Source organism: Oncorhynchus nerka, linkage group LG21 (assembly GCF_034236695.1).
Source record: "Oncorhynchus nerka isolate Pitt River linkage group LG21, Oner_Uvic_2.0, whole genome shotgun sequence".
Classification (NCBI taxonomy): Eukaryota; Metazoa; Chordata; class Actinopteri; order Salmoniformes; family Salmonidae; genus Oncorhynchus; species Oncorhynchus nerka.
The window spans coordinates 2,846,800-2,869,776 of NC_088416.1; the positions used below are offsets into that span (position 1 = coordinate 2,846,800).

General features: G+C 44.7%; 1 protein-coding gene and 1 long non-coding RNA gene across 6 annotated transcripts in view; one reads left to right on the top strand and one right to left on the bottom strand.

Annotated features, from left to right (window-relative positions):
• Positions 1-590: 590 nt before the first annotated feature.
• LOC115103688 (uncharacterized) lies at positions 591-7,549 on the top strand. The gene is made up of 2 exons (XR_010460323.1): positions 591-2,021; positions 2,140-7,549. It is a non-coding gene; the product is annotated as an uncharacterized LOC115103688 (long non-coding RNA).
• The window catches only part of LOC115103687 (ras and Rab interactor 2-like), a 38,017-nt gene continuing 22,585 nt past the window's right edge, over positions 7,546-22,977 (bottom strand). For 3 of the 5 annotated variants that reach the window (XM_029624552.2, XM_029624554.2, XM_065006201.1), the window contains 6 exons: positions 19,142-20,527; positions 14,015-14,097; positions 13,370-13,595; positions 11,303-11,434; positions 10,877-11,040; positions 7,546-10,109 (listed from right to left, as the gene is read on the bottom strand). In XM_029624552.2, coding sequence (XP_029480412.2) covers positions 9,768-10,109; positions 10,877-11,040; positions 11,303-11,434; positions 13,370-13,595; positions 14,015-14,097; positions 19,142-20,527 — 2,333 coding nt within the window. In that variant the 3' untranslated portion in view covers positions 7,546-9,767. The other 2 variants (XM_029624553.2, XM_065006202.1) reach the window with 2 other exon arrangements.

Below are 22,977 nucleotides of genomic sequence, written 5' to 3' on the forward strand. Positions count from 1 at the left end.
GTGGGGCTCTTTTTCATTTACTCAGAAATACTTTATTGGGTCAGAGGATTTAGAAATGGGGAGCTAATGTTGTAAACTGTGATTGACCACAAACTCCTGCTCAGTAGGTGGTGGCATGCACCTTTAACGTTTGTTTGCGGACCGCCATTATCACAGAAGAAGGAGAAACGAGAGAGGGGTGGCCTGGAAGCGAAACCGAGCAGTGATGCCAATTTAGCGAATTTTGTTGCTAGATTTAGCAACTTTTCAGACTACCCTGGCAACTTCTTTTTCAAACAGCACCTAGCAACAAATGTAGCTAGTTTAAAAAATGTATTTGGAACTTTTACCAACTTTTGAAAAGTGACTCAACTGCTAAAATGCACGCACTTTCCCTCTAAATGACACAAAAACGATTTTCTCTGTAACATACTTAGTCAAAACACACGTGCCTGGCTGCAAAAGTGCATTGTGAGTGACGTCAGCAGCAGGCGCTCAGCTCGTGCACAGGCAGCAGCAATTTCAGCAAATTGAAAATCATTGTTGGCTGACTGCAGCAGCAGTAGTTCGGGTTCGACGAGCCAAATCTAATTAATATAGTTGGTCACGAATGTCTGATGTTGAACAGAACTTACAACATCAATCAACATGTCTCAATGAAAATTGTACAGAAAAAAAGTGGGAGTCTGTACCTGAACAAATGTCAAAACTTATTTTTTAACGAGATGGCCAGGCAATTTGAGTAACGTTATTGCGTAGTCTACGGAATGACATCACAAGGTCATTTAGCAACAAATCAACCTAACTCTAGCAATGTACCCTGAAAATGAGTTGGCAACACTGAAACCGAGACGTACAATAACAAAACCGGAAATTGAGGTGCGAGAAGCGCTGATAACGCTACGATATTTGAATGAGATGGAGTCAGATGGAGGGGAGGAACTTGATGCTGAGATCGACTCGGATAACGAAAGGGGGAATACTTCATTACATTCTGATTCTGATTAGGAGCCTGATCTGCCTCGGCGCAAGAGAGCCCGAACGATGCCCACTGTGCAGGCGTCACTAACTGAGATGGAGAGAGAGGAGACGGGGACGGACGGCACGGTTTGGATAAAAAAGCCTGCTGACAATGCTCCGAGTCGATTATCAGCACATAATGGAATGCCAGTGGAGTCGGGCCCTACACCTTACGCAAAAGCCAGAATTGACAGAGCATTCGACAGCTTTCATTGTTTATGTGACATGGAGATGTTGCAGCAAATCAGGGGCCATACTGTAGCTGAGGCGCACAGAACAAAAGGAGACAAAACGTGGGACATGCCTGTGGATGAGCTGGAAGCGTTCATTGCGCTCCTGTATGTCCAGAACACGCCTCTGGTCAGACAGGTATGGGATCACTTTCTTCTGAGACACCATGCCACGGAACCGCTTCAGAGAAATCATGTGAATCCTGCGTTTTGATGCAAGAGCGACCAGACGTATGCGCCTGGAAACTGACAAATTCCCCTTAGTATCAGAAGATTGGAATGTTTTTTTTACAGTACTGTGCTACCTCTTTACAAGCCAGGAGTGAACATCACCGTGGAGGAGCAATGGTTCCCCACGAAAACGAAATGTCGCTTTACGCATGAAGTTTCGGTTGGCAGCTGACTTCACAGTATGTGCTGAATGTCTTTCCACATCTGGGGAAAGATGAATCTTAGCGTCCTGAAAATGTGGTGATGAGGCTTGTAGAACCGTACCTTGGCGAGGGTAGGAATGTAAACACAGACGAGATCTTCACATCACTGCCATTGGCAAATATAAGTTGATTGACAAGAACACAAGCCTGGGGGGGGCTGCCTCCATCTGCATGTAACCAGTCACAAGCAGAGCTGTTATCCACAGCGGAGCTGAAGCACGACAAAGCAACACTTACGGTTTACAGAAAGAAGCCTAGAAAAAATGTCTGTATCCTGAGTACTATGCATCTGACCGTTGCCATTGGCGGTGACACAAAGAGAGAACCTGAGACCCTGACGCACAGTAACAGCAGAAATGTAGGCTATTAGTCCTATACATTTAGGCGCACCTTGCCATATTTCATGCATTGTGTTCTTCTGTAACAAATAGTAATTTCGTCCTGTTACTGTGCTAATGTTTAGTACTTTATTCCAGGTTGGTGTGGATACGATGGCCAGACAGTTCACGGTGAAAGGGGGTACTCGCCGCTGGCCTGTTGCCGTTGCCGTATTCTACAACCTGCTCGACCCGGCTGCTATCAACGCGCACGTTTTGTTCGCCCAGTGTACCGGCAAGACAATGTGGTGAAAGAGGGTATCCCACATCCATTTCATCATGGATCTGGCATGGGAGCTTCGTGAGAACCACATGAGCCAAGACGAAGGCAGCTGCAGCCGCCAAGGAGGCAGCCGAGGCCGCACCGCCTCCTTCCAGGGCACCCATCCAGCTGGGAAGAGAACACAGTGCCAGGTGAAGACGCAGTGTGCACGGAACCAGGCCCATGAAAGCTGTGCACAGTGCCACCGATTTGTTTGTGGGTCTTGCACCCACAAAGGTCCGAAGCGGTGCGCTGACTGTGGATCAGAGCAATAGAGGAGAGGAGGAAGAGACTGATTAATGCATGAAAGGCGCATATCCCACTGAAGGCGAGGGCACAATATTGTGTTCAACTCCAATCTAATGACAAATGTTTTATGTCATGGATATTGTCAACGAATATTAACATATGTATATAATGGTTCTCATGTGTTTTGCACTCTTTTTATCAGTTGCCGCTTCTGTGAATGCATAAATCCCGAGTGGCACAGCGGTCTATGGCACTGTCCCAGCGTTGTCCGGATTTGGCTGGGGTAGGCCGTCATTGTAAGTAAGAATTGTTCTTAGCTGACTTGCATTCTTATCATTGATGTGGTCCTCTATGGTTATTTTTTGTACTCATGCTTTTCCAATCCTAGAAATGATTTATTAACCCCGCACAATTGGATACATTTAATCAATTGTACTTGTGAATGTAGCTAACAGTATCCCACAGAAAGCAAGAGGCCAGGCCACTAACAGTTTAAAGAGCCAGTGCAGTCAAAATGTAATTCTCCAGTGTTTTATATATATTTACAACCTATGAGGTTGGAATAATATGAATCATAAGGGAAACATCGCGCTGTCCCAGAATCTTGGCTGGTGTGTAAAAGCAGTGAATTTAGACAAACAAAAAGGTGTAGCAGGAAGCTTAGGCCTACTTCATTATTCTAATTGAAAAAATCCTTTTCACTGCATTAGGAATAGCGTACACAGACTTTTGGATTTACGTCCTTCTTCAGTGTATAGGTGCAATTTTATTTGATTTCAAAACCGCTTTTTTTTTTTTTTTTTTTTAGGGAACAACTGATGATAAATAACATTTGATTTGATGAGTAGCGGGTGCTTTTAATCAGGGTTGCCTCTCATCTGCCAATGAGGGATGTGTCTTTTTCTGGTCTACCTGTATACAAACAAGTTAGTCACAAAGGAATACAGAATTATAAGGTAAGAGAGCGGGCACCAAGGACAATTCAATTGCCTTAGGTGTCTGCTCACTTGAATACATTGTGTCGATTCACGAGATACCTTACCACAAAGGATATCAGGCTCAGACGTCCATAAATATGTGGGGCTAACTCATAAACGATATGCAAAATCTGTAAGGACAGTGTTCTTGTAACAGTCTAAATTTGGCCTATAGGAAGGAGGTGAAATATAATGATTTGTTTAAACCGTGTGGAGATACAGAATGTAATGTATATATCCACGTTGTAATGGGTGCGTGCTGGCGACAGGGAAGTCAGGTTCAGGAGAATGAACTTGGTATAAACGGAGTCGTTTAATAAGTGCTCACAAAACTCTGAAAAACCCGTCGCACACCAGAACTGCACATAACATACAATCAAACGATCACCGACAAGGACATGAGGGGAAACAGGGTTAAATACACAACATGGAATTGATGGGATTGGAATCAGGTGTGAAGGAAGACAAGGCAAAACTAATGGAAAATTAAAAATAGATCAGCGATGGCTAGAAGGTCGGTGACGTCGACCGCCGAACACCGCCCGAACAAGGAGAGGGACCGACTTCGAAGTCGTGGCAGTATCCCCCCCCCCCCCCGACGCGTGGTTCCAGCAGCGCGTTGACACTGAACTCGGGGACGACCCGGAGGGCGAGGCGCAGGGCAGTCCGGATGGAGACGGTTGAGCTCTCACAGCATTGAAGGATCCAACACGTCCTCCACCGGAACCCAGCACCTCTCCTCCGGACCATACCCCTCCCAGTCCATGAGGTACTGAAGGTGTCCTATGGGCGGCGTCCTATGTTTCCTCCACGCGCCGGAACCAGTCGTCCACCGCAGGAGCCTCGGTCTGACTGATGCCCTAATACACACTGGAAGGAAGAGAGGTTAGTGGAGGAGTGGCAGAGCGAGTTCTGGGCCATCTCTGCCCAGGATACAAACGCTGCCCACTCCCCCAGCCAGTCCTGGCAATAAGACCTCAGAAACCTACCCACATCCTGTTTAACTCTCCACCTGCCCGTTACTCTCGGGGTGAAAACCTGAGGTAAGGCTGACCGAAACCCCAGACGTTCCATGAATGCCCTCCAGACCCTCGATGCGAACTGGGGACCCCGATCAGACACTATATCCTCAGGCACCCCGTAGTGCCGGAAGACGTGTGTAAACAGGGCCTCTGCAGTCTGTAGGGCCGTAGGAAAACCGGGCAGAGGGAGGAGACGACAGGACTTAGAAAACCGATCCACAACGACCAGGATCGTGGTGTTACCCTGTGAAGGAGGAAGATCGGTCAGGAAATCTACCGACAGGTGCAACCACGGCCGTTGTGGAACGGGTAAGGGTTGTAACTTACCTCTGGGCAGGTGCCTAGGAGCCTTACACTGGGCTCACACCGAGCAGGAGGAAACATAAACCCTCACCTCCTTAGCCAAAGTGGTCCACCAGTACTTCCCACTAAGACAGCGCACCGTCCGACCGATCCCAGGATGACCAGAGGAGGGTGACCTGTGGGCCCAATAGTTCAGCCGGTGGCGGACAGCAGACTGAACGTACAGACGCCCAGCTGGACACTGGAGGGGAGCGGGCTCTGCACGTAATGCCTGCTCAATATCCGTGTCCAGCTCCCACACTACCGGTGCCACCAGGCAGGAGGCGGGGAGTATGGGAGTGGGATCCATGGGCCGCTCCTCTGTGTCATACAGCCGGGACAATGCGTCTGCCTTAACGTTCTGGGAGCCTGGTCTGTCGAAAAGGGTAAATACAAAACGGGTGAAAAACATGGCCTACCTTGCCTGGCGAGGGTTCAGTCTCCTCGCTGCCCGGATGTACTCCAGATTTAGGTTGTCAGTCCAGATGAGAAAAAGGTGTCTAGCCCCCTCAAGCCAACGTCTCCACGCCTTCAAGGCCTTGACGGCAGCCAACAGCTCCCGGTGCCCACACACATCATAGTTTCACTCCGTCAGGCTGAGCTTCTAAATCTCCGGTATTAGTTGGCAAACCGTAAGAACCGCTGCACCTCCTTTACGGTGGTGGAAGTCGGCCAATTACGCACGGCTGCAATGCGGTCACTCTCCATCTCCACCCCTGTAGTGGAAATGCAATACCCTAGGAAGGAGACGGCCTGCTGAAAGAACAGGCATTTCTCAGCCTTGACGTACACGTCACGCTCCAACAGGCGACCAAGCACTCTGCGCACCAGGGACACATGCTCAGCGCGTGTAGCGGAGTATATCAAAATGTTCTCAATATACACCACTACACCCTGCCCGTGCAGGTCCCTGAAAATCTCGTCTACAAAGGCTTGGAAGACTGATGGCGCATTCATTAACCCGTACAGCATGATGAGGTACTCATAGTGCCCAGATGGCTGCTCTGGCCACTGGTCATTCGGGATTAGTCTGTTGTGGAGGGGGTCCAGAAATGTGATAAGGTGTGCAGTGTTGTATGGGCCTAGGATTGCATGATGGTGAAGGACGCCATTTTGACTAATAGCCGCACACATTATGTTGCCACCACGTTGTCCCGGGACGTTGATAATGGCACGGTGTCCGATGATATTTTGCAAGGTTGAAACCTGCCTGTCCACATATATTAGCTGATGATGCACTGCATCTGCTTCTCGCTCCATGAAAGAGACAAGACAAAACAATGTAGCACAGTACGAAAAGACAGGGATCAGTCAATATGATGTAGCACCATACACTTCCACATCCAGTACCAATGATAGGATTCATATCTCAGTAGTTTTACAGGTTTCTGTACAGCTGCTTCATCCTAATTCTATTGCGTTTCAGTAGACTAGACCGTGCAGAGAGACTCGCGCTGTTGACGTTTTAGAATATGGTGTTATCTACCATTATGTGGTCCTGCAGTTCTGAGTCTGATGCAGTTATTTGCAATGATCATATTTACAATGTGGGTCTCCTGTTCTGGGGTGAACAGTCGACCTCTTCCACCAGATACTGGTTTTCTTGCAGTTCTGTAAAAACATTTGAATGGTTTGAGTGATAGATCCTTCTCATTATGAAAGTACAGTACATATTACCAGTACCAGTAAGACTACAGCCCTTACAGATACTTACCGGTTCTCATCTCAAAATATCCGGATGATACCTGCAAGAGTATAGAGACTCAGATTTGGATGGACCCTTTGCCCAGCCTCCCTCATGCTCATGCCATGGCTGACAACATGATTTCATCAGTTATTGTGTTCCTGACTCCACTTCCTCTTCCCCGTCCTCTCATTCTCCCCGTCCTACTTCACCTCTTTCTTCTCTTACTTCTTCACCTCCTCGTACTCCTAGTTCTCACCCCTCTTACTCTCTGTCCAATATTGGCCTCCATTGTTGTCCAAACCAAATGTTTACCTGTGGCCTATTTATAGTGCTCAAGCTCTGATTTGTAAGTTAGCTCATTATCTAAAAGTGTTTTCATGTGTCAATGTGGAAAGGCAATTGGCGAAATAGTGTAGCAATGTAGAGACCAATGTTTTGCTAGAAGTGTGTTATTAAATTGCAAACTGAGTGTGAAGCAGTGAGTTGTGTTCACAGTTTTGCAAAAAAAAGTGTGTTATAAAATTACAAACTGAGTATAAAGCAGAGAACGTGCATTCAGTTTGGCACACTTGGTAAATTCATTGGCTAACAAGTGTTAATGTTTTCAGAGATAGTGCTTCAAGAATCACTGTTAAGAGTTTAAGCATTCCGAGAAAAAAACTGTAATCGGGCATTGGAGTCTGAAAAGGCTCTAGTCTAAAGTCAAGACACAGTTGAAGTGTTGGCCACCACATGCTTATGGCAAACAACACCAGATCGAAAACATGCAAAAGAACGGAGAGGAGATTGATTGATGCGTAAAGGGTGCATTCCCCACTGAATGCACCCAGGAGGATAACACTGTGTCCGATCGAGCTTTAACCACTTGTTTATATCATGGATATATTTACACACATACTCATTTCTGCATTTCATGTTTCACATTTGTGATTTGCTAAATGTAATCGACAAATAAAACTGCTAAAATGGATTACATTGTGGTGTTTTTATTCAAAGGGAAAAAAACGACAGTAACTGTTTGTAGAGTAACATTTGAAAATGCATCGTATTTCTTATTAAAGTATATTCACTGCTACTTTAGTCCAACATGGCAACAAATGGTCACTAAGGTCAACAAAAGAACACCATCATAGGAAGTAATAGTCAAAGAAAGGCTACTACAGGGCTTTTGGGAGAGGACACCCAACACCATCTCGCTTATTTTAACCCCCCCCATCATTTCATCAACTTTCTTTGCATAAAAGTCCAAAAAATAAATACAAAATATCCCCCAGAACATATAAAAGATCAAAAAGACAGTTTGGTTGGTTTAGCAGTAGTGTTTTAAGCATTGCATTTAAGTGTCATAATATTAATCGAACACACTACTCATCTGTTTCTACTTGTCAGATTTGAATAACAGCAAAACAAGTGCTGGAAAAATCATACAGGTGTTAGAAATGGTTGTTGTAACCGAATGATTACCATTATATCAACTGACTGTACAATAGGTATCTCAATAAAACTGTTGACCGTTCTCTTCTTAGAGATCACCAACCTCTCTGAGTAATACACACTAATACTGACTGAGATGAGATTGTACTTTATTCATCCTCAAGGGGAAATTAGTTTAGATTGTCATTTCTTCTCAATAGCTGATAAGGAATCAGACAGTGACCCCTATAGATAACAGACAAAAATAGTATATTCCCGTCAACCAATACAATTACAACTTTGAATACAGTCATTCCCATTTGCTGAGGCAGTTGATATAGACAAAAGTTTAGTTGAGTCAATTCAGATTCTGTCTCCAAAATATTTATTGGTTTAATTTACTGGCATATAATCGAACGGCATGTGGGGGAAATGATCTCAGGAACACACTGGTTACGTTTTCAATCCAAATAAAATAGCATTTTCCTATAAAAACACAATCTACACTTTTACGTTGTCTACAGTTGACCAGCAACTGCAGCAAAATAATCATACAAAATGCTACAGGAAAAAATATATACAGTTATATAATTTGATATAATTGCATTTCTTATTTCAAAAAAGCACTCGCACATCTGAGTTATCTGGTTGCAGGTGCGAGGGAATATGATAACCTCAAAGAAAAGAGAAACCTGCACATTGCTCTTGCTCTTATTAAAGCAGAATATTTCAAAACAAGTAATAACAGCAAGACCAGTGTGTTTTTTAAAATTTTGTTTGAATATAATGGCGTTGCAAATGACAGGTTGTAGACTTAAGAGTACGCAAGTTGACATGATGTCCATACTGCTGCAAGCCATTCTTCAAATATCTTATAGGGGTCGCCAAATCCACATGAAAAGTCCAGCCAACCTTCGCAAAGCATCTGTTTAGCTTCTTCACACATCACACCAGGACAACTGGGCACAGATGTCAATTCGTTGTCTATCCACGTTGTTTCAACGTATTTTTTTTGTTTTAAAATAACGTGGAAACAACATTGATTCAACCAGTTTGTGCCCAGTGGGGTTGCTCGATTCAATCCATATCGCTGAAGTTAAAAGTTATAGCACAATTTACATTTAATGGCAATGTTCCCACGTTTATGGAGACTGCATTCACGGTAAATTGCATTTGTCGGCTCAATCAGAAATAGCCTTTAAATTTCAAGCATGCTAAATGTAGCTTGGCATTTATTGTCATGAATCTTGCCCTGGAGTCAGCTCTGCAGAGTGGTCACTAGCTGACTCGACACTGGACTTGACCAACCAATTCCTGACACTCCCTAAAAAGAGAGTGAAATGCATGCAGACACCAGACACTTCTCTCCCTACCTGCTTCCTCTTTCTGTCTCCTTTTAAGAAGAATATAAACTACTTTTTCCATTGAGTAGTCTAGGATCCCTTCACAACACACAGCAACATTCTCTGACCCTATAGTTGAAACATACAGTGGAATTTTTCAATTTCCGCCATTCACTACCATTCTATGGATACACGTCCATATTAGGACATCCTCAGTATCACCATTAAGTATCATTCCATCATACCCGCGTGGTGTCCATATTAGGACTGCCTCAGTCTCAGCAGTCAGGTATTGTACTTGTTCCACCATACATCAGTGCTCTCTCAGGTCTATGTGTTCTGATGTATGAGTCTGTCCCTGTATGCGTTTGTACACTAGTGAAAAATCCAATGTCCCCTCTAGGGATCAATAACGTTTTATTTCATCATTATTTAATTCATCCAATTGGCTAGGCAGTTGGCATTGTGCTGGTTAGCTGGGATAGCTGGTATACACAGGTTAAGGTTGGGCACTCTGCGGTAGACAAAATGGAAGGGTTGCGAGTTTGGGTGGCTGTGTATCTCCGCTTTGATTCGCTGGGGGTGTGTGTCCGGGGCAAGCTGCTGACTGGTTGCCTGAGTGATGAGAAAGAGGGCGTGGTTCTCGGGGTCATGAACATTGAACTTGTAGGCGCAGAGCGAGCATACTTCTTCGGTGGTGGAGTACGGGTGGACTAGGAGGGTTTTGGCTGTGCAGCCGCTGTTGACTTCTTGTAAGGCGACTCGCAGGTAGTTCTGAAGGAGAAAGGATACAAGGAATGTAATACAGGTATCGTTCATACAAAAATACATTTATGCAAACATGCAAAACAGATATAATATATATACACATGCAAAAACACATGGGAGAAAATGACACAAAGAGAGACAGAGAACACGGATATCAGTTATATGCAGGTGCTCATGCCGCATCAGAACTGAGACACAAATACACAGGAATGTTCTTGTTTTTTGAAGACACACAGGGAGAAAGATGAAGGAGCGCTGATACGGCTCTATAGCCTCTATTCTTTGTATGGCGTTTACAGGAAGACACAGCCATTTCAGAGCTAACAGAGAAAACCAAGACAACGCGTCATTAGTACACAATCACATGCATTAGATTAGTCCTATCTCATCTACCTATCAGCTTCCTTCTCAATATCACTCCCTTCTTGACCGTCTCTAACCCGGAAATCAAACACATTTTTTTCTTCCAAAAGTGTCTTCATAGTTCCAGATCATTTTTTATTACGGATCCAAATACAGAGGGATAGTCTCGGCATGTCACCACCGGTGCATCTCATGCAGATTGGTGTTGAGTGAAGTTGCCCCTTGACGCTAATCTTGGGTCAGTTTTGCATTTCCCCCCACTAATGGTTAAGGTTAGGATTGGGGGAAAGAAAGCTGATCCTAGATCTGTACTTAAGGGAAACTTCACACTGGAGCCATGCAGAAGGCATTTTAGGGGGGCGTTCTTTCAAACTCACTGCCTGGGGGTCAGATGGGGTTCAGGGCGATACCTGGAAGTCGTCCACGGAGGGTGCCGTGCGCTGGGCGGTGCGTCGGCGGTGCCACTGGTGCAGGGTGTCTCTGGCCTCGGAGCTGAGGACCCTGGCTGCCTGTTCCTCCTGGAAGTTCTTGATGAGAGCCATGGCCCCGTACGCACTGGTGAGGTAGTAGCCACCTGGGAGAGGGAAGGTTGGGGAGAAGGGGAGAGCAGGCAGGGAAGGAGGAGACCCAGGAAGAGAAATATAATACATGTCAATATGGGCATGCTGTGGGTTTGACTGTGGACGTGTTAATTTCTCAACGAGGCCATACAAGGTAGAAAATGACGTATACGGTTTGCATGTTGGTGAAGAATACATTCTGGTGTATACGTGAGTATATTGCAAACTGTATACTGTGGTATTGAATCCAGTTTCATGACGTAATGGAAGACCTACCCTCTCCATGCAGCAGTGAGGGGTCCAGCAGCTCCATCATGTAGAGGATCTCAGTGTCCAGCTGAGGCATGTCACACTGGGCCAGGACATAGGTCAGCATCGGTAGGAAGTCATCTGCTCCGTACATCCTCCCTGAGAGAGAGAGATTATTAATTATTTTTATGTTAATACTGTAAATCTCCAAAGTAAACTTTGGCAATATGTACATTGTTACGTTATGCCAATAAAGCAAATTGAATGGAAGGGAATTGAGAGAGGAGAAAGAAAGAAGAGAAGAGACAAGAAAGCGAGAGAGAGAGAGGGGAGAGAGAGTAGAGAGAGAAGAGAGATGGAGAGAGAAAGAAAAAAGAGAGAGGAGAGAGGGAAGAGAGAGCGTCAGAGGAGAGAGAAAGAAGAGATAAGACGAGACAGAGAGAGAGAGAGAGAGATGTCACAATGGGCCAGGACGTAGGCCAGCATGGGCAGGAAGTCATCCTCCCTGTACAAAGGGGAAAGGCAAGGTGAGGTATAGGAAAGTTGTGGTCAGATGAAAACACACACATACTCAGAAGCATGCAGATAAAACAAGGTTGGGGGTCAATAGATTTTATTTTTAAAGTTTTATCAAACAAAATAATTAAGAAAAAGTGCTTTTTAGTTTCCTTCCTGAATTTACTGACTTTACTGATCCCAATCGTGTGTAATACACAACCAGATACACTATAGACAAATATGTGGAACTCATCCACACTCTCTGCACAGTCGTGGCCAAAAGAATTGAGAATGACACAAATATTAATTTTCACAAAGTCTGCTGCCTCAGTTTGTATGATGGCAATTTGCATATACTCCAGAATGTTATGATGAGTGATCAGATGAATTGCAATTAATTGCAAATTCCCTCTTTGCCATGCAAATGACCTGAAAAAAAGGGCTTCACAGGCAAGGATATTGCTTCCAGTAAGATTGCACCTAAATCAATCATTTATCGGATCATCAAGAACTTCCAAGGAGAGCGGTTCAATTGTTGTGATGAAGGCTTCAGGGCGCCCAAGAAAGTCCAGCAAGCGCCAGGACCGTATCCTAAAGTTGATTCAGCTGCGGGATCGAGGCACCACCAGTACAGAGCTTGCTCAGGAATGGCAGCAGGCAGATGTGAGTGCATCTGCATGCACAGTGAGGCGAAGACTTTTGGAGGATGGCCTGGTATGAAGAACGGCAGCAAAGAAGACTGATATTCTGCAAAAGGTACAGGGATTGGACTGTAGAGGACTGGGGTAAAGTCATTTTCTCTGATGAATCCCCTTTCAGATTGTTTGGGGCGTCTGGAAAAAAGCTTGTCCGAGAGAAAACAAGGTGAGCGCTACCATCAGTCCTGTGTCATGCCAACAGTAAAGCATCCTGAGACCATTCATGTGTGGGGTTGCTTCTCAGCCAAGGGAGTGGGCTCACTTACAATTTTGCCTAAGAACACAGCCATGAATAAAGAATGGTACCAACACATCCTCCGAGAGCAACTTCTCCCAACCATCCAGAAACAGTTTGGTGATTAACAATGCCTTTTCCAGCATGATGGAGAACTTTGCCATGAGGCAAAAATGATAACTAAGTGGCTCGGGGAACAAAACATCAATATTTTGGGTCCATGGCCAGGAAACTCCCCAGATCTTAATCCCACTGAGAACTTGTGGTCAATCCTCAAGAGGCAGGTAGACAAACAAAAACCCACAAATTCTGACAAACTCCAAGCATTGATTATACAAGAATGGGCTGCCATCAGTCAGAATGTGGCACAGAAGTTAATTGACAGCATACCAGGGCAGATTGCAGAGCTCTTGAAAAAGAAGGGTCAACACGGCAAATATTGACTCTTTGCATCAACTTCATGTAATTGTCAATAAAAGCCTTTGACACTTATGAAATGCTTGTAATTATACATCAGCATTCCATAATAACATATGACAAAAATTTCTAAAGACACTGAAGCAGCAGACTTTGTGAAAATTAATATTTGTGTCATTCTCAAATGACCATGACTGTACATGTACCCTCCCTCCCAAAACACATCCTCCCCCCAATCCCACCTACCTGAGTTATCCTGCATGATGGTGTAGATGAGTTTACACACTCGGAGCAGCAGCGACACCTTCTTATCCGGGGAGTACATCTTCCTCATGTTGTGGAACTTGTGGCGGATCTTCTCGATGGCCATGGGGTCAGGGGGCACGGCCCCGTCCACACCCAGGTCCTGGGGCCTCCGGGTCTTAGCCAGGGCCAGGTTCTCCCTCAGCTGCTGCCAGCCTCCACTGCTCACCTAGGAGGAGAGGAAGGAGAAGGTTATGACCGTAGAAATGTAGTTATTAGAAGTGACAAAGCCCCAGTGCTTAAATGGGAGAGTAGAGAGAGGAAGGTCAAGGTTGTGATTATAGATATAGAATTACTAGACAAACAAGGTTATGTATCATCTTCATGATCGCCATCTATTCATTATATTTCTATGATCATTGTTCCTTCTATTTATTTTATTTCTATCATAGAAATGTAATTACTAGAAGGGGAGAAAACCTCTCAGACCTGTGGTTATGGTGACATCAACTTCAGGATTCTCCTTAGTGTAAACACTGCATATAAAATATATCCTGTTAAAAGACATGAGCTCCTTGACTGACGTTCTACTAACTTTCAGAATCAACTATGATTCTATCAGGTGCTGCAATGGAAGACAAAGCTCACCTGGAAGTCGTGCAGGGCCACTTCCACTACGCCCTTCAGCGGCTTCAACACACATTTGTGCATGGCCTTCTCCAGGACAGAGTCTAGAGATAAAACACACAGACACGTTGGGAGTTAGTGGCTGCTTCCCCACACTGGCTTGTAACCTAAACTGGATCAAGACACACTGCTGTGTGCAGGGCTTTCTTCGTCTTTTTGAAGTTCGATCAATGTTTCACACAATTAGGAGGATGTGGTAAAACTCTCCGTTAACGTAAGAGCTTTACGTTTAAAACTCACGCAACTGAAAATGCTTTTCCGCAATGAAACGGTAAACGTAAACGCTGTAAAACGTCATGCAGTAAAATAAATACCATCCACAACCATTAAAAAACACCAACTGACCCAGATGCAGTTTGACCATGCAATGGCATTTTATTGTACAACGGTGCGCGTTGTACAAGAGCTACTTCCACTGCCTCGCCCTAAAACATAACCCAGCCATAACCATAGCTGAACCTGCACACTAACGGACATCACCCCAAGATCCTCAGGAGAATAATACATGCTTGAACACAAACTACACAGTTAGATAAAACAATAGCCTACATCCATCACGTAGCCTATTCTATTCTTTTTCATCTGATCACAAACTGTATACAATCAGTGTCAAGCAAATAGTCTTTGCTGCTGGTTAACTAGCGGTGACAGAGCCCGTGAACCGTAGACGGCAGCTGGGTACTGAACCATAGTTTGAATCGTCTCTATTATTTCAACTGGTTATTCTTATGTTATAACCTCATTAACATTTGTATACATTTTCATTTGTTACTGCCACTTTATCATGCAAAGCCTTCATCCAAATGAATCTAGTGGCCTATTGTGTGGAAAACCTGAGAGTAGCAAAAGTCTAGAGGAGGAGGAGGACAGCTTTTTGGTGTTTGACATGAGCAATGCTGGGTTTTCCAGGAAAAAAAAGAGGGAGGTTTGGGGAAGTGTAAGGTTAGAAAACTCCCCACTCCCTACAGACTACACAGCACTAAATTCCTATATGTAAATGAGCAAGTTTAGCAAAGCAATGTCAACCAAGGTAAAAACTGGGTAGTGTTTTACTGTCGGCTACGACTAATAAAATAACTATGATTCTGAATACATGGAGAGGTAGGTAGAATATTAACATGGACTCGAGAGCTGGATAAACACACACACAGGTTAATAGTTGAAAAACATGAAGTAAACACACACACACACACGTCCCTCTACACTTCCTTACTGCTGGTTTCCTGTCTCCTCTCAGGACTGGCCTTGACTCCTTTGTATGTTGGGCAATGTTTGTTATGTTGCTATACCTCCTCTGTAAGCCTTTACAATGGGCTACACCCCTTAGAAATAAAAGAGTTCCAAAAAGGTTATTTGTGGAGAGATAGGGTTCTACCAAGAACCAGTTGGATCATAAGAACCCTTTTTGGAAGACAAGGGTCCTTTGTTAGGCAAATGGTTCTATCTAGAACATTTAACATCCTTTACTGTTTTTGGGTAAAAGTGTTCTTTGATGATTCTTTGGAAGACAAGGGTTCTACATAGAACCAGCCGACTTTCATCACTGTTACGATTTAAAATGACAAGTTAGCATCCCGTTCACAGGGCTGGTTAACTCTGGGGAATCCTTTGGCGTCTAGACAGTTAGGTAGAATGAACTACAATGCACTTTAAAATGGGTGGAATTGGTGCCTCTGGGGCATCTCAGCTGGTTGTTAGGGGACCTTTATACTGAAGAATGTGTCTAGTTATTTATGATTTTCTTTTGGTGTATTGTTGTGTGTAATAACGCATATGTTATTGTGTATATGAATATGTGGTCTATTGTGTTTATTGTATTCTGATGTGTATTGTGGTGCTATACAGGGCTCATCTGGAAGAGAGACCTTGGTCTCAGCATTGACTCTGTCAAAACAAAGGTATAAATAAATAAAAATACAAGAAATAATAATATACTATTTCCCAGCATGCTCTGTTGAAGGGAGATTTTCACAATGGTTCGTTTTACTGTAATATCTGTGTTTTTGCACGTACATTGATTGGTTGATACACCTTATGCTACACAAAGATAAATAACCTACAGTTTGCTAAATATCCAATCTGTTGGATTTATTGCACCCGTTACTGGGATGGTTGTTCCAGTTTAGATGATTGAGGTACTCTCAGTGTTCAATCTTCAGTCATTCTGAATGCAGGTTGCAGGTGATTAACAATTCCACTTGTTGGATATCCTAACTCTGGCTGGATTCCAATAGGAATTACACATCACTTTGCAAGACATCATAATGTGACTTGCAGGCCTGGTGTGGCCTGTAAACCAGGAGATTCTTAACACCACTGTGTTAGGGTATAACGAGGCCCTCAATGAAAGGCCAAAGATTTTTATAACTAACCCAAGATAGACCAGAGCCTGTCGTTTCCAATAGGAGCAAATCCATCATAGTGTGCAGAGCAAGCAAGGAGGTGGGTAGAGCCAAGCATGAGCTAGTGAGATCCTATTGGCGCGTTCTAGCATTTATTTGCATATTTCCGTTAAGGAACGCCTACTCCGTGAAGTGCGTGTGTGCAATAACTCGAATTCACCCTTGCACTCCTTCTAAACAACAACGTATTTTACAACATTAGCAAAAGGTAAAGTCTACAAAACGCAGTCCACTCTGTTTGTTACAGATTCTAGTTTTGGAAACAGAAAACTGTATGGAGATCAAATGTTTCATTGATGAGAAAATTAGCAGAATGTCGGTCAAAATCCATCTGGCGTTATCTTCTCCCACTGCCGACCACTCGGCTTCCTCTGATCACCATATTTTGTAGTGAGTGGAAACGCCAACCGGATGCTTCACATTTATACCTCAGGTGAAATATCGGACTCATTGTTCTATTTGTGGAAAGGCCTTATGACCTACACTACCGTTCAAAGGTTTTGGGTCACTTAGAAATGTCATTGTTTTTGAGCAACGCACATTTTTTGTCAATTAAAATAACATCAAATTGATCAGAAATGCAGTGTAGACATTGTTAATGTTGTAAATGAATATTGTAGCTAGAAACTACAGATATTTTATGGATTATCTACATAGGCGTACAGAGGCCCATTGTCAGAAACCATCACTCCTGTGTTCCAATGGCACGTTGTGTTAGCTAATCCAAGTTTACAATTTTAAAAGGCTAAATGATCATTAGAAAACCCTATTGCCATTATGTTAGCACCGCTGAAAACTGTTGTCCTGATTAAAGAAGCAATAAAACTGGCTTTCTTTAGACTAGTTGAGTATCTGGAGCATCAGCATTTGTGGTTCGATTACAGGCTCAGAATGGCCAGAAACAAAGAACTTTCTTCTGAAACTTGTCAGTCTAGAAATTGCCAAGAAACTGAAGATCTGGTACAATGCTGTGTACTATTCTCTTCACAGAACAGCACAAACTGGCTATAGAGTTAGGGTTAGGTTTAGTTTTACGGGTTAAGGGGTGGGGTTAGGGTTAAAATAAGATTTTGAAAGGGGATACATTTTTTGGTCCCCACTTGGATAGTAAAACCAACCTGTGTGTTGTATGTGTGTCGGTGGGCGTCTGTGTGTGTTGACAGTCTTTCTCTGGTTCCCTTTATAAACACACACTTGGTTACTCTACCCCCATGCTCACTCTTTACCTCAATTACTAGTAAATTGATCCAGTTTGGGCTTTTAAATGACATTACGACGACCTACACCCATTTCTTCCTCATGCATCTTATACATAGGGTATACAGTCTACACTGACATAGTATGTCAACAGTGAGTATAGGAGAGCACAGTCCAAGCTTCACTTCTCTATTCCTGATAGCCTTCCATAGCCTACAGGCTTTTACCATTACGTCAGTCTGTCTGTCTATACAGGAATCCCCTTTGTGTTACTACTCGAGACTAAACCTTGTAAACATTGTATCTGGTGGCAAACACGGAACATCCTAGCCTATGTTACTGTCCTTTGGGTCGCAGAATGTTACTGTGCCCGGTTTAGTAAATGCATGCATAGGCCTATCGAGAGCATTGGTAGTCTTTTATTGTTGTGTTTATTACCTTGCATACTTCTAGGAAGATAATAATGTCTCTGTAAGACGTTGGTTTATATTATACAGTCGTCTGCCCCATGACCTAAGTTTTCTGTTTCTAGACCCCTAAACTGAGAGAGAGAGAGAGAGAGAGAGAGAGAGAGAGAGAGGTCAGCTACAGCTCCAACAACCACTTCTTCTCTGAACAATGCTTGGCTGTTGTTGTTTACAAAGAACAAGGGACAAGAGCCGAGTGTAAAATTAAGGCTACATATTCATTCAAATACTTATTCAGCCCAAACTCAATGAAAACCCTCTTTGACAACATTGGCTAAGTCAGCCTCCATCACAATTTCATTGTCAAACATTAGCACTTGCTTGCTTCAGCTCAGTGTCGTCAAAATGAGGACTACGTATTGTAGTCTCCTTCTCTAACTAGGCCTATTTTCTGTCACTAGTAAGTTCATCCCATATTTGGTCCCACATTAAAATAATCCCTGACATTTATGGATTTAGGTTGGGAGATAATTGGCATTTTGCCATTCCAATTGAACCACAAATGTAGCTTGGCAGTTGGCACCACTGTGTGAATTTGTGCCAAGCTGGAGAGGCCAGGAATAACTGACTGTAGGGAAGGGAGGGTACACTGGCATCTCACTGGCATCTCCGTAACCCAACACTGGTTTCTATAACCAGTCTGTCTTAACATGGACTAATAGGGAGTTCTTCAAATAGCTGGGCTAATTTGTACAGGCTAAGTCTTGAAGGTTTATCACGGAAAATATGGATTAGGTCACTGTGAAACTAGTTTTTAGATGTTACTTCCCTATTAGAGTTGAAGTGGTTGGAGAGAGAGCCAACATGAGCAAATCACTCATACAGACGTTCATGTGAAGTACGTATGTATCTACCCACACACCAGCTTCCTTGTAGCCTGAGTTACACACACACACACACACACACACACACACACACACACACACACACACACACACACACACACACACACACACACACACACACACACACACACACACACACACACACACACACACACACACACACACACACACACTCACCTATCTGATCCTCGGGTATGAGGGATTCGATGGGCGGGTCCAGTTCGGAGCTCTGCGTCAAGTAGGCCTTCATCTGGGTCATGAACTGTCTGAGGGTCTGCAGGAGGTCTAAGCCTGACGTATGACACCCCTTATTCTCCTGTACAAAACTGATATAATCCTGAACCAGGCATCCGAAGTAGGAACTCTTGTCCCTGGAGAGCTCCGCTATCCTCCTCACGGCTCGCCTTTCTGGGGTCATGAACGTGCTGAAGACTCCAGAAACTTTCCGGAAGCTCAGCGCAACTTTGACCCCGACTCTGACCCCTCTCCGGCGGGCTTTGAAGGGAGGACGGACGCCCTGGTCCAGGTCGTTCTCCAGGCTGACGCCGTAGTCTTCCTCTTCTTCGTCACAGAGGTCTTCGTCGTCGCTGCTGTCCTCGTTGTTGCCAAGGTGATGCCGTAATCTGAGAGGGGGGCTGGCGGGGAGGGAGAGGGGAGGGTGGGAGTAGTCCAGAGAATCTGAGGAAGAGGTGGAGATGGACATGTCGCTCAGCCTCCCCTCTTGTCCCACTCGCCTGGGGGTCTTACCCGGAGGGCTGGGAGGGCTACCAGCACCATTTCCCACTATGGAGGGAGTGGGTATGGCCAGTGCCTGGCACGGGGGAAGCTTGGCACGGGACAGAGCCTTGGCGATAGTCTCGTCATCAAGAGCGATGTGGCACCGGTGGGCGTCGATGTCAGGCTTTTTGGGGCGTGGGGGAGGAGGGTGTTGAGGGTGTTGGTGGGGCACAGGGATGGCGGCGCTGCTCGTCGTCTTTTTGGAATGGCTGCTGTGCCTGGCACCCATGGGAGGGCGAGGGGTGGGGCGAAGGTTCTGATTGGATGAGGGTTGCAGTGGTTGCCTAGCGACAACAATGGCTGTGGGCGTTTCGGGCATGCTGCTCTTGGGCTTCTGGGGAAGAGGGGTGGGGGGAGGAGGAGCTTGGCGGCGCTGGGAGAGGGAACGGGGGGCGGGAATAGGAGGGAACAGGGGGCGGGGGCCGAGGGGGCGTGACTTCCTTTTTACGTTGGGGTCCGTGACAGGGGCCGAAGACGTCCCACCGGTAGTTCCCGGGCTGGGGGTGGAGTGTGTGACGTAGGGGGAAGGAGAGTTGGAAGAGGATTGAGGGTCTTCCTCAAGCCGCCGGTGAGTCTGGAGGAAGAGGGGGTTGACGAAGCAAAGAGCCCCGTTGGACTGGCTTCTCTCCAGGCGAGAGGAGGAGGAGGAAGGGGGACGAGTCGCACTCTGTTTCTCTTGTGTCCTCTCTGCACCCTGGATGTCACCGTCTCTGTCAGGGCGCTGTGGTGGAGGGCGAGAGGGAGTGGTTGTCCTTCGCAGGCTGCCTAGAGCAGAGTGCCAGAATCCTAACAGGAGAGAAGAGATTGGGAATCATTAACAGAGTCCACACACTGTATACATTGAAAAACCTCCAAGAGCTGCCTAACCACAACCTGACCCAATAACACTCAAAGTCATGGTAATCATTCAAACACACAGACAGACACCTTCCTACCTTCATACACAGACTCATACCCTCATGAACAGACACATACACACATACCCTCATACACAGACATACATACCCTCATAAACAGACACATACATACGTACCCTCATACAGACATACATACCCTCATAAACAGACACATACATACGTACATACATACATACACAGACATACATACCCTCATAAACAGACACATACATACGTACATACATACACAGACATACATACCCTCATAAACAGACACATACATACGTACATACATACACAGACATACATACCCTCATAAACAGACACATACATACATACATACATACATACATACATACATACATACATACATACATACATACATACATACATACATACATACATACATACATACATACATACATACATACATACATACATAGACATACACAGACATACATACATGCCCTCATAAACAGACACATACCCTCATACACAGACATACATACCCTCATAAACAGACACATACATACCTTCATACACAGACATACATACCCTCATACAAAGATATACATACCTTCATAAACAGACATACATACCCTCATACACAGACACATACATACCCTCATAAACAGACACATACATACCCTCATAAACAGACACATACATACCCTCATACACAGACACATACATACCCTCATACACAGACACATACATACCCTCATACATACATACCCTCATACACAGACACATACATACCCTCATACACAGACACATACATACCCTCATAAACAAACACATACATACCCTCATACACAGACATACATACCTACATACCCTCATACACAAACACATACATACCCTCATAAACAGACACATACATACCCTCATACACAGACACATACCCTCATACATGGACACATACATACCTTCATACACAGACACAAACCCTCATAAACAGACACATACATACCCTCATAAACAGACACATACATACCCTCATACACAGACATACATACCCTCATACACAGACATACATACCCTCATACACAGAAACCTACAAACCGCCTAGCCCTAACCTTGACCCAAACACACAAACAAAATGCATAAACACCCACAGGAACGACCATCAACACCCCTTTCCCACTTACTTTATCCTCCTGTTCACTGACACATCCACAATATAGTGCCAGTAGCACTGTAGTTAGGCAGTCAACCTTTTAATATCCCTCTCTTTCTTTCTCTCTGTTCCTCTGTGATCCTACGCTCTTCTGAGGCAGCGGAGAACGTGGTGAGCTCAGCCCTGCATCGCCCAGCACTGATTCAAGAATGCTGTCCTGACAGACACACACCCAGAGAGACGGACAGGGAGTCACACATGCAAATTCCACAGGGGTGGTGGGAGGAGTCTACACACTGGACAGGCCTACTGTAGTGTATAGGCCCTCCTCTTTCCTGATCGCCCTCCACCTCCCTTCTCTTTGCCCGAGTTTCCTGCTGCAATGCAGGACATTGGTTTCCGTTACGATCGTCTCTTTTGTTTTTTCACTTGTATCCACTGAATCAGTCTATTGTTTGCTGGCACTTGGTGCACAAGTCTCTGAGCTAACTCATCCAGACAAACAATCACACACTAAGAAATACTTTACAGAATAATGGCATTCATGTAATAGAATCTACAGACTGTTATAAATGATTCCATAAGTTACTTTAGAGGACTGCGAAGCACGTTCTGTACACATTGAATTCCACACACACACCCTCTGCACAGCAACACATCTGGGACGGTAGAGAGCGACGGAGCTATTGTCGGGCACCGCTTCAAAGGTCTCGTCATACCTCTCTAGTCTAGGGACGGAAACAACTCGTTGGTATTGATGCAATGCCCACTTGAGAAACATGACCTCTGGAGCTAGACTGAGACAGGCAACCTCTCCCTGCTCTTTACCCCACCCAGAGTGCACTCATCCTGGGCTGGGTTTAGCAGTGACCCCACAGGGAATAGTCTGGATGGATCTCCTGCAGAGAGCTTTACTGATAGTTCAAAGGACATTTCTTCCTCCACTACTTTCTGAGCCTCGGACAGACTCTGTACCCAGAGCTAAATTGTGTGTCAGTAATGTATTCATAACCTTCCGTAATGGAGTATACTGTAACAAAGTGTGTCTGTAGTGAGTGAACAAACTCAATTCTGTAGGGGGAACCATGTCTGCTATTCCCTTCATGACCTCGTAGTTAGTTAGCCGAGCCAAAGTCTGCTTCCCTTGGAAATAACATAGACACAAATATCCATTTGAAATAGAACCTGTCCATTGGAAAAGAGTTTCCCTAAATGATTGT